The sequence below is a fragment of the Vespa velutina genome, chromosome 19, assembly GCF_912470025.1.
Source record: "Vespa velutina chromosome 19, iVesVel2.1, whole genome shotgun sequence".
In the NCBI taxonomy this organism is placed as follows: domain Eukaryota; kingdom Metazoa; phylum Arthropoda; class Insecta; order Hymenoptera; family Vespidae; genus Vespa; species Vespa velutina.
In genome coordinates, this window is record NC_062206.1 from 3,621,225 (window position 1) to 3,632,581 (window position 11,357).

An 11,357-nucleotide genomic window follows, 5' to 3' on the forward strand; every position below is an offset into this window, starting at 1 on the left:
TATCGATATATCCCTGTAAGTGTATGTGTAGAGGTGAGGGGGGCCAGCACTATCTTGAAAAAAAAAGAAGAAAAATTTCCTAGAAAACTGCATCTTATATAAAAAAAAATCCTTTGACGTAGTCTTTCTCGTGACACTGAAAAACCTTACTTCCTCATTTTCTATTTTAATTAATTACTCAACGAAGAGATTATAGATAAATCTAGTCCCATGATACTGATATTGCATGTATATGCAAATACTATACTACATTTGCTACTTAAAAATTACAAAATATATTTCGTTTGAAATATTAAATTTAAAATGTTGAAAAATTTTTAATTAATCTTTGGTTCGTATCCAAAGTTTTCTAGTTTTACGCATTACTCCATTATATCCACGTGGTATGAGTAGGTTATTTCAAAGAAACAAGCATCTCTTTACCAAAGAAACGTAGTTACGATAAGAAATTATTATCTGTCAGATAGCGCATTGTTAATCCGAATGCCCTCGTTTATCGACCTCGAGTCATCTAAAATCGATATATATATATATATATACATATATACACGCATACGCACAAACATCATACATATTTGTATACGTGTATTGCAAAACGATGCATTTGTTTAAAAATGATCAAAAAATTGCCTTTTAAGCATAGAATTTAGATACGTGAAGAATGATGCCTATCCACGAAATAGACGTTATCGTTCTGAACTCGTTACGACTCGAGGGATTTCGGAAAGTAGGCCATTTATTGCTCTATCGCAACAACGATGACCCGAATTCGAATCTTTACATGACTGAAGCTGGCAACATTTCGTCTTGATTATTTATTCAAGCATTCGAAATATTCCTCTATAACATATCATGTAACTTTAATACTACAACTCTACCATCCCTTTCACAAATATTATCGATATTATAATTATTATAGTAACTGAAGTTAATCGAATTAACTCAGTTGTCTTTCTTTGCTTATTATTGTAAAATCAAATTGATTAAAAATAACAACCAATAGTCTTTCTTTTTTCTTCAGGAACCTCTCAAATTGGCAAATTTGGTGTTGTGTGTGTGTTTGTGTGTGTAAGCATACATATTGCTCTCTTATAAGATATTTTTATATTAAAACTATAGAATATACTTATTGGCCAACCCAATACTATACTATTATACAGAAACAAAATACTATATTAAATGCTGACGATACCGACATTATTAATAAAGTTTCACATTAGATAATTTTTGATTTAGACGCGCAAAGAGAGAAATTGATTATAAAGGGTAAACAATGTAAAATAATTATGTAAGATCTTTGACAACAAAGAGAATACAAGGTAATTGTAACGATGATGAATCGTTATCTACAGATAAAAGAGAATCTCTTGAAAAGAAACGTCTCGAGTGACACGAGTGTAGTCAACGTTCTCTTGTAATAATCGCACGCACAGCGATCCATCGAAATTCGAGTCGCTTTTCGAAGTCTCGCGAACGAGCGAGAGAACAAACGAACGAAGAAATGAACGAACGAACGAACGTCTCGTGACGCGCCTCTTCGTTTGCAAACTTATATATGTATCTCGTAACGTTAACGCGCGGGGCATGCGCATTGGGCCGTGCGAAGGTGGCTATGTTCTTCGATTCTACGAAGCTCGTCTCGCCGAAGGGGCGAGGAGTGGGGTGAGGTGAGGTGGGGTGGGCTAGGAGGAGAGGGTCCGCAGAAAAAGAGAGGAGAGAGAATCGTCGCGCGCATACTTTTTCTCGAAGATTTTGGATCTCTTTCTTGTCATTTAAATCGAATAATATTCTCATGTATTCTTCATTAAAACGTCACATAACCGTAACAATTTCTTTTTTGAAATGTTCTCACCTATACTTGTTTGGTTTATTTAAATCTTATATTACTCAGGTTTGAAATTACAACATCACATAACCTCAAAGGTTTCTCATTCGGAGCATTCTCATGTGTATCCGCATTTGGGATTTAAATCGAATGTATTACGATTTCTCAGTTACAATGTCACCTAACCTCATTTCTCCTTTGAAATATTTTCATGTCTATGATATAAAGTCAATTCAAAGATACAAACAAAATGAATTATTATTATATATTCGAATTATTATAATTATTACTAAAATGATTATTATTCTTTTTTTTCTTTACCTTCTTTTAAAAACTTGCTCTATATCTTTCTAGCTACGCTGGAAGCTTAACCAAGTTGACAACTTGTAAAAAGAAAAAGAGAGGTTATGCGTATTTGTCGTTAGAAATCCAAATCATAAATTATTAGGAAAGAGATTGAAAGAATAAGGGTTGATACACTTTAACGACGTATCGAATAACATATGACATTACGATAATATTGAGGCGAAAAAAAATTGCTTCTCACCGACGTAGGTGCCCATCGATATCGGGAAAAGGGATCGTTCTTCCATGTCAGGAGGAGACGACACCTCCCCGAGAGTTTTTCTCACACACACACACACGCGCGCGCGCGCACGCACTCTCTCTCTCTCTCTCTCTCTCTCTCTCTTTTTCTCACTGTCTACTTGGTCAAAAAACGTCTCTACGTATACAAGCCACTAATACGAGCGAACCTTACCGACGAGAAAAAGGAAAACACGCGCGACAACACAGGACGCAAGAGCAACCAAAAAAGAAAGAAAAGAGATGACGTTGATAATCTCTCTCGCTCGTTTACGACTCAAAGACAGCACTCGTCGTCCGATGGAAAGGCCATTTTCCTGTTATATCGTAACGGACGCACGCGTAAATATCGGCCTCTATCGACTACGGACGACAACGACGACAATGTCGTACACTCTCCTCTTCTTCGATTATCGCACACACGCGAAATAACGCACACTTCGGACAATTTATACGCGAAAACGAACAAATTCTTCTATCCTTCGTTTCCTCTTACCGAAAGAACAATGTTTCTTCTAAAATCTCCAATCGTCGAGTCTTTTCGGCACGTTCTTAAATACGTCTCTCGTTAGTTTCTTCGTTTTTGAGGCTCTTCTACGTCCGCCTTTAACGCCAAGAACGACAGAACGAATCGTATAGGTTGCAACAGTTTTCTGTAGAAAAGCACAGCGGGGCGCCACGAGACGCGACCGCGGCTCTCCTTTTCGCGCTCTCCCCTCCACTCTCGATAGCAGCACGGTAAAGACTTCCCCCACCCAAAACACTCTTAGTCATTCTATCTCTCTTTCTCCTGTTCTCGAGCACACCACACGCGAGCACGTACACACACCGTATGCGCACTGTGTGTCGAACTGCTGCGCTACTGCCGCTGTTCCGTGTCGTTCTTACTCAATGATTAATTTTAAAGAACTTGTCTCTTCTATCTCGTGGAAGCTCGAAATATAGACATCCTAAATAGAGAGGCGTCGCCCGACCGCTTTCAGCCTCAACGAAGAAAAGAGAAGTTCTAGCGAACGAACCTTCGCCTTTCTCTCGTCGTCTCGAGCCCGCCCATGTCTGTCTGTCTGTCTGTCTGTTTGTCTATATCTATCTCTCTCTCTCTCTCTCTCTCTCTCTCTTTTTCTCTCTCGATGGATGAGAAAAAGATATGCGTCTTTGATCTCTCCTTCTCTCCTTCGTTTTCTTCCCGTCGATAGCCTTCGTCGTATCTCCTTTCTTATCGTTCTCGTCTTCCTTCTCACCCCTCCACGCCCTTCGTTTTCTTTCGTCTATCACTCGCTGCTACCGTACAATTTTCCCTGCCTCTCTCTCTTTTTATCTCCGTGCGCAGCACGATCCCATACGCGCTCTCTACGATCGCTGCGCGGCACGGCGCGGCGCGGCGTGTTGAGTATGTGTCGGCAATGTATAGGTGTGCGCGAGTGCGCAAACTCTAGTGCTGTGTGTGCACTTGATTAGCCGTGTCTGACGTCACGGAACGGTTACATTGCTCGCGATTGTCACACACACTCGACTGAGAGGCACCACCGTCGTACGAGCGAACGTAGATTTTCGTTCACAAAACCGTTATATCTCTTCGAGGCGAAAACTTGGAATGATAGGGTACGCGCGCCCCCGCGCACCTCCAATGCGATCTATTATACACAAGAAAATTATCGCTTTCCGCGTAGAAAACGAATTGCCTTCGCGAAAAACGCGGCCGGGCTCGCACGCGCAAACCACTCGCGGTATTCGTGAAACAACTGAGTACACGCAACACACTATTCTCCTGCCCATACGAAAGGTATACCATCAGGTGGCGACACTATGCGATCTCCGCACGATCCTCGACGAATACGATTCGACCCACGAAAACGCACGATTTTTAACGAGAACGAACGATTCTTCCTCCTTGGTCATTACCAAGTGCATAAATTTCGTGCATCGAGACATTTAATTCGAGTTAGGAAGAAAGGATACATTTCTACGCATAACATCCTAATAAATTATTTTATATAATCAGAGCAGTTTTACTTTATAAACCTCATATCTCTCTATATTCTCCCTATATTCTCTCTATAATCTTGTCGAACGATTTTAAATGCTTTTGCTCGAAAGTAACCTTGCAGTTGATTTTCATTGGTCCGATAATTTTTCGCTTGACCAATCAAAACACGCTGGTGTATCGACCCTCCTAGAGACCTCTGACGACCCTAAATATTGTTATTTTTTTTCTTTCTAACTCCTGTTAAATAATATAGTTCGAATTAGCTGTCTTAATACGATTTAACGTATATATGATTAAATTCTATACAATCTATAAAAATATATCTTCCAGTTTTTAGCTCACTGATATCTAATACGTCACAAAGTCGCTTGTCCAAATGTTTATTGTTTTTATATTCGAAATTGGCGCTCTTGGAAAGTAAACTTTTGTTCGCGCATCTATTACTTTTAGCAAGACGCACATACTATATACACATAGAAAAAGAATACTTTTCTTATATATAAACGCGTAGGAGAAAATTAAAGGTACCAGCGTGAAGTACGACCTTCAAGTACATCTAATGGAATTATTCTTAATACCCAATATTCCAGATTATATCCAATATAAGAGTATGAAGTTCTGATTAAAAAATTGATTAAGAAATTACTCTCTTACGCTGTTTGTGAAAAGTGAAAGTTTCGCAAGTGAGAAACGTTTCGTGTTTTCAATTTATTACGAAACACTTTTAAATATAGCGTATGTAAGCAAATTAATTAATGATTAAGATTTTAAACGAGCGGAAGTAAATATTGATTCTACTAATAAATTACATCCGCTACTTGAAAAATATTCGTTTACAATTAGTTCTCATTATTTAGTGAATTTCCTTTCGAGAGACGATACCTTAAATTTTCTATTACATGACGTATACCGAAGCTCCAAATTTTTATTATTCTGTTTCAGTGAACTAAAAGTATTTAAACATTCGTTAAAGTATTATGTGGAAAAGTTAATGTATAGAAATAATTAAACGTGTCTCTAGCATTCGCTTTAACCATCACAGATGCCATACATTCTAGTGCGTGGTAATTTAGCTTCGTACGGTCACAGATATCCGTGGAGAGTTCTAGTATCAGGACTCAAAGGTAATGCTTTATACTCCAATTGTTATTCGAATGGCAGAAGAAACCAATTCGATAGATTATTTTTTCTAGCATCCGACATAGAACAACTTACTCGCTTTGCTTCTGGAGGATATTGCGACGATTTTACGATAGTCTATTTACAACATCCTTGTGTAATATTAACTGCTCTGGAGGTTCTTGGATATAAGGTTGTCGCTTCTTCTAGTACTAGCATCAAACAAGACTACAATGAATATATGTGGACTATGAGAAAAGATTTCTCAGAACCTGAACCTGAACTTGTCATAAAAGCACGTAAGTTTTACCAATAGATTCGTTTCTATGAATTTTTATAAATCGACTTTATAAGTTATAAAGTCGATAACTTTGGCAAAGTAACAAATGTATTATATGTATGTGTCAACCAAATAACACGTGCTGTCGAAAAATTCAAAAATAGGTTAGAAACAATTATTATAGATTCTCTTAAATATTAGAAACTTAGTGACACATTAAAAAACAACGTTACGTACGTATGAGACAATATTTGATGTTCGAAGCTTGCAAGTAAAACTGCTCGTTGTAATAACAGTAAAAATAATATTCATTTGTATATACAAACGAGTAAACCTTTTCTAATCGGGCTGACAGTGTTGTTCGTCCAGACCGGTACGAAAAATAAAAATCTAATGGTTTGCTGAATCATCAATACTTTTCAAACGACACTTCCTATTGATGTTTCAACAAAATTTGATAAAAATTTCAATCTTAATTTAATTAAAGTGTCTATTTTCAAGTGGCTGCTCATCAAAAGTACAATCAATGAAAAAACATCGGTTGTAAATTTAAAACGATCGAGCGAATGATTACTTACCATTTTCTATCTTATCTGGATTAATAAAGATAAAGTAAAAAGGCTCCTTTTATATACTTTCTTGACGATAAAATGATATATCTGTCATTTTTCATTGGTTTTATAATTGATATAAAAATTATTACGTGTCATGTAACAACGTGATACAAATGAAAGTAAAATAATTAATTTATCCGTAATTTTGATCGAAAGAACAATCGCATTTTTTAAGATTGTCGATAATTAAAAATTTCTTTTATGCATTTTTTTCGTTCGATATGAACTCACTTCATTCCGTACTTAAATAGTACACGGTCTACAATACGTGTGTGTGTGTGTGTGTTGTGTATAGAGTATTGAACAAAATTTGATTCGTGAGTGCGATGCGTCATTTGTCGGATGAATTCATTGATTGAGAAAAGTGCAATTAATGTGAAAATGGATAGAAGTGGAAACGACAAACAACAGGTATGATCACGCACCATCCTTCATCTTCTTCACATTATTTCAATTTGAAATTGTAGACTCTGCGATCGATAAGACGAATTACGTACATATGTTTATGCGTTAAACGCTATTTACATACGTAAAGGGAAAAAGTGTAAACTTGTTCGTTTTAACTTCATACCATTCATATAATTCTATGTCATTCATCGTTTATTTGCAATATCAACAAAATTTAGAAAGAATATATTTTGTTTATCTTTCGTAACAAGTAGAATGACTCGTAGTTGAATATTACCAAGTCAAAGAACGATAAGAATCTTCGATTATAAAACTCTCATTAAAAAGTTATCGCTTTTATAATCATTGACGTTTCGAGTTTATTAATGAAGAAATATTGTCGATCGATTTCGTTATATCGAAAATTTAAATGTTTTACACTAACGGTTAATAATAAAGTTTAATCGAATCGAAATGGTGAAAAAATGTGGTATTGTGTGGAACTATTACAACAAAAAAGTGGATGGCTCTCAAGTCATCGCTTTTTGTAAATTTTGTGATCATTCATATATACAAAACGTAGCGCGTATGGAAAGACATTTGGAACGTTGTCTAAAGTGTCCAGTAGAGGTTAGACGACAATTTATACAATTAAGAAACGATAAGAGAAACAAAACAAATATTCTTGACATTAAAATTAATGACAAGCAACGAAAGCAAGAATCTTCGTTAGAACATGTTACCGAGATGGAATTGGAAGATCTGGATGATTGGCATTATAAAAATCGGTATTACATAGATGAAATATCAGAAACGATTCAGCAGTGCGATGCAAAGATGGTGATAGATTCTAAAGATAAGTCACGGACAAGCCACGACCCTAATGTTCAAAGTATCAAAGGTGATAGAAATGCGACAATAAGAACTAGGGACGCGAATCAGACTGACACAGAGATGGCTAAAATTGGTAATTTCAAAACATTAGATATTATAAAATAGATTATTACGATGCAAATGTTTATTTTTAAATGCTTTCGTAGGTGGATCTGAAGAATGTAAAAGTACCATTCGTCATAAGAAATCTCTACCTACCAGAAGAATTTCACGATGGCCATTCCTTTCCATTCGTGGTGCCGGATATTCGCCCCTACAAAGCAAAATATATCAAGAACAATTGTTGGAGAGCCAGGCGTTAAGAAAAATAGCCGAGCTGGAGTTACGCCGTAAAACTTTGGAATTGGAAAGATTTCAATGGGAATTTGAAAGAGACAAAGCTCAAAGTGAAATACGTTGGGCTTATGAAATGCGAATGATGCAATTACAAGAGGAGCATGAAAAGAAACTGTTTGATCAAAACAAAAATTGAGGATAAATACTCTTATCCATTAATAAGATATTGCGACTTGTTTTATCTTTCTCGATTATAAAATATTCTTACGAATTGCGAACATGCATTCCCTGGTTATTTATAGAACTCCTCAATTATGACAGTCGACTGCTTTGCATATTCTATAATATTAAAGATAAAAAAAATTATATTACAATTAAATAAAATGTCTGTAAAAAAAAAAAAAAAAAAAAAAAAAAAAAAAAAAAAAAAAAAAGAAATAAAAGAAACACATCTAGCTTATTAGATTCATGTTATATCTCGTACAAATGCATATGTATATAATAATTTGATTGTCTCTGCATAAAAACATATAAAGAAAAAAGAAGACATAGAAACATCCACTTTCATTATTTTCTCGTCGCATCTGTCATCTTTAATCTCGTAAGCATTGTAATTATTTTCTTCTAGAAGGAAAAGATGGCGAAGTCTAACGAAAGTTGTATCGACACCATGGCGGAACCAGTCAGTGTAATGCCTGAAAAATGGGTTAACACCGCAACGAGCGAAACTTTTTATTACGTTGGTGTAAGAGGATCGCCGTATGCAACCGAATCATCTGTTTTTGAATTATCTCCGGACGAACTCTTGGCACTTACTAAACGTTTTCAAAGCTCTGCTTCGACGGTGGTCAATGGCGCACTGATTAAAGGTTCATCCAAAATTTTTTATATTAAAGAATAAAGTTTATAAACTTATTTCAATTCGTTTTGTTTTAAATTGATGGTTAAACTCAAGTGCATCGATTACTTTACTTTTTCTGAATGAATAGTTAAAAAACATTATAACAAACTTATTGTTGACAATTTCTTTTAGGACGACCCTTTTCGGTTATTAATGCTCTAGCCGAATTAGGCTATCGAGTTATTTGTAGTACCGGAGAAGCTGAAATTCTTTGGACGCTGCAACGGGAGGTTTAATTTTTCTAAAGTATTGTATTTGTAGTAAAGAATATGCACATATATAAAGATATACACCAGTAGTTTGTGCGTAATATATAATATTAATCTGCGCAATCATCAAAGAGGATCCTAGAACAATTATCTATCCTTTATTTTATGGACTAATGGATGATCGTTCGCTTTTTATTTTTTACGTTTGCGACTAATTATTAGTCTCTAGCAATTTATCATTATAAGCATTAAATAATAAATGCGTACGGACCAAATATAACGAATCGTTATTTGTAAAAAATACATTCTATTAGTAACTATTTTTTTAGTAACTACTTTAGTAATTATTTTATTGGATTATACAAGGATAGATACTTTTTATACATTTTCTTATGAAAAGAAAGAAAAAAAAAAACTGCAGAGTTTAGTATATTTTCATAATTCGATAAATATACAGAATGGAATTGTTAAACGACTGTACAACGATGCCTATGTATGATATTACAACGTAAAAAGAATATTATGTAGTTTTTTAGGCACGTTAAATTGAACCCAACACATTAACATGTTTTCCAATGAAACTAGTAATCTAGGAAGAGAAGCTATCCGAATTTTTCTATACGATTAGCGGCCGAGCATATTTTAGATTTTTTAGATCATATTAAACAAGGCGAACATTCATTCAAAAAAAAAATCAAAATGAGTAAATTTTGCGTCCAAATATAATGGATTCTCGATAGTTAAGAAATTAAATAAAATAGTGACGGTTTCTCTCTTCGCTTTATCATTTGAAGAATAAAAAAGTTTTTATTGTTAACATTGAAATAATGTTTAGCAAATTTATAAATTTTTTATCAATATATAGAAGAAAATTAAAAGTATTTCAAGTAACATATTTACAATGTTTATCGATGTATCAGTTTTTATCGTTATTATAATAATGATTTCTCCTGTGAAGTGATCATTTGTCGATATTTAAAAAATGTTCCTTCAACCGAAAATGGATATTTCAAAACCTAATTTTGGTGATTTATCGTCCTAGCAAACGAGCACGAACTACTAAATGATTTATTGTATTATTACACAAACCACGTGGTTTATGTTTAAGTTTCCTCTTTTTTCCGTATTAGTATTATTATATTATATTATATTATATTATATTATATTACATTATATTATATTATATTATATTATATTATATTATATTATATTATATTATATTATATTATATTCATATACCATTCGTTCTATGGAATTTTGCATTTTAAAATCTATCTATTCTATTCTTTATAGAAGAGATTAAATCGTACGTGTATACATATATAAAAGTATTCGTATTTTTTTACAAACGAAAAAGAGAAAAAGAGAAAGAGAGAGAGAGAGAGAGAGAGAGAGAGAGAGAGAGAGAGAGAGAGAGAGAGAGAGAGAGAGAGAGAGAGAGAGAGAGAGAGAGAGAGTTATTTGTTTTATTAGAATGTATATTATTCTTATTCGTATGCATTCAAGTTAATACCATTATCCTAAATAACTTAGAGCAATTGAAGCGTGTCGATTAAAAACTCTTCTAATGAGTTACAGATTGAAGATAAAATGGCGAAAGAACATGAACATGAGAAAGATGTAGACTCCTGTTGCAGTTTATCCGTCAACTTGAGTGTTAGTCAATCTTTGTCCGAGATTGAATTCGAGCGAGGGATATGGTATGCTGGTGAGTTGTGAAAAATATTATTTCAATAAATTTCAATTTGATATTTGATATTTTTCGTTTCTTTTTCAGCTCAATACAACGACAAGGACAAAGTAGAAAGATTTTTAAAAAAGGGAATTTCGGCGGATATCGAAGACTCCGCTGGATATACTGCTCTTCATTATGCAGCTCGAAATGGATATTATCAGATCTGCGAGATGTTGTTGCAATATGGAGCTAACGTAAATGCTAGAACGCGTTGCGGGCAAGCAACTGCTCTTCATAGAGCAGCTACACAAGGACACGATCGCGTCGTTGAATCTTTATTAAAGTACGGTGCTAATGCAAATTTAAAGGATGCTGATGGATATACCGCTCTGCACAGAGCTCTTATTGGTGCTCGCGTGTCCATTTGTAAAAGTTTGATTCCGCATTCGGATCTGTCTATCGTCGATAATAAAAATCGTACCGTGAAACAATTGGCTGACGAATACTGCAACGACATCGTCTCGCTTTTATTTTCATAATCTTAATAAAAATGTTTATGTCATCAATTATTTTCATGTTCAAAATAATCGATTAATGTAAACAAA

At 34.5% G+C, this 11,357-nt stretch overlaps 4 protein-coding genes across 19 annotated transcripts in view; 3 read left to right on the forward strand and 1 right to left on the reverse strand.

Annotated features, from left to right (window-relative positions):
* LOC124955658 (nuclear receptor coactivator 2-like) overlaps positions 1-4,186 on the reverse strand; it is a 40,377-nt gene extending 36,191 nt beyond the window's left edge. For 5 of the 13 annotated variants that reach the window (XM_047510412.1, XM_047510408.1, XM_047510411.1 and 2 more), the window contains exon 1: positions 2,373-4,184. The gene's annotated coding sequence lies outside the window, so the exon portion shown is untranslated. Of the gene's footprint in view, positions 1-2,146; positions 2,209-2,372 lie in introns of all 13 variants that reach the window. The other 8 variants (XM_047510418.1, XM_047510409.1, XM_047510410.1 and 5 more) reach the window with 5 other exon arrangements.
* Positions 4,187-4,742: 556 nt separating this feature from the next.
* LOC124955670 (ankyrin repeat domain-containing protein 39-like) lies at positions 4,743-11,297 on the forward strand. Of its 4 annotated transcripts, none has more exons than XM_047510444.1 (4): positions 4,743-5,080; positions 5,340-5,521; positions 5,591-5,815; positions 8,596-8,670. In XM_047510444.1, exons 2-4 carry the CDS (start codon positions 5,440-5,442, stop codon positions 8,616-8,618), a joined length of 330 nt encoding a protein of 109 aa, XP_047366400.1. In that variant the 5' UTR covers positions 4,743-5,080; positions 5,340-5,439; the 3' UTR covers positions 8,619-8,670. The 4 variants fall into 4 exon arrangements, with proteins under 4 accessions (XP_047366400.1, XP_047366397.1, XP_047366398.1 ...); XM_047510441.1 differs by having other exon boundaries at positions 4,744-5,136; XM_047510442.1 differs by having other exon boundaries at positions 4,744-5,132.
* On the forward strand, positions 5,873-9,166 carry LOC124955671. Its single transcript, XM_047510445.1, has 3 exons — positions 5,873-6,821; positions 8,599-8,836; positions 9,001-9,166. The coding sequence occupies exons 1-3, from the start codon at positions 6,753-6,755 to the stop codon at positions 9,102-9,104; spliced, it is 411 nt and encodes a 136-aa protein (XP_047366401.1). The 5' UTR covers positions 5,873-6,752; the 3' UTR covers positions 9,105-9,166.
* On the forward strand, positions 6,828-8,414 carry LOC124955669. Its single transcript, XM_047510439.1, has 2 exons — positions 6,828-7,764; positions 7,838-8,414. Exons 1-2 carry the CDS (start codon positions 7,272-7,274, stop codon positions 8,161-8,163), a joined length of 819 nt encoding a protein of 272 aa, XP_047366395.1. The 5' UTR covers positions 6,828-7,271; the 3' UTR covers positions 8,164-8,414.
* Positions 11,298-11,357: the final 60 nt, after the last annotated feature.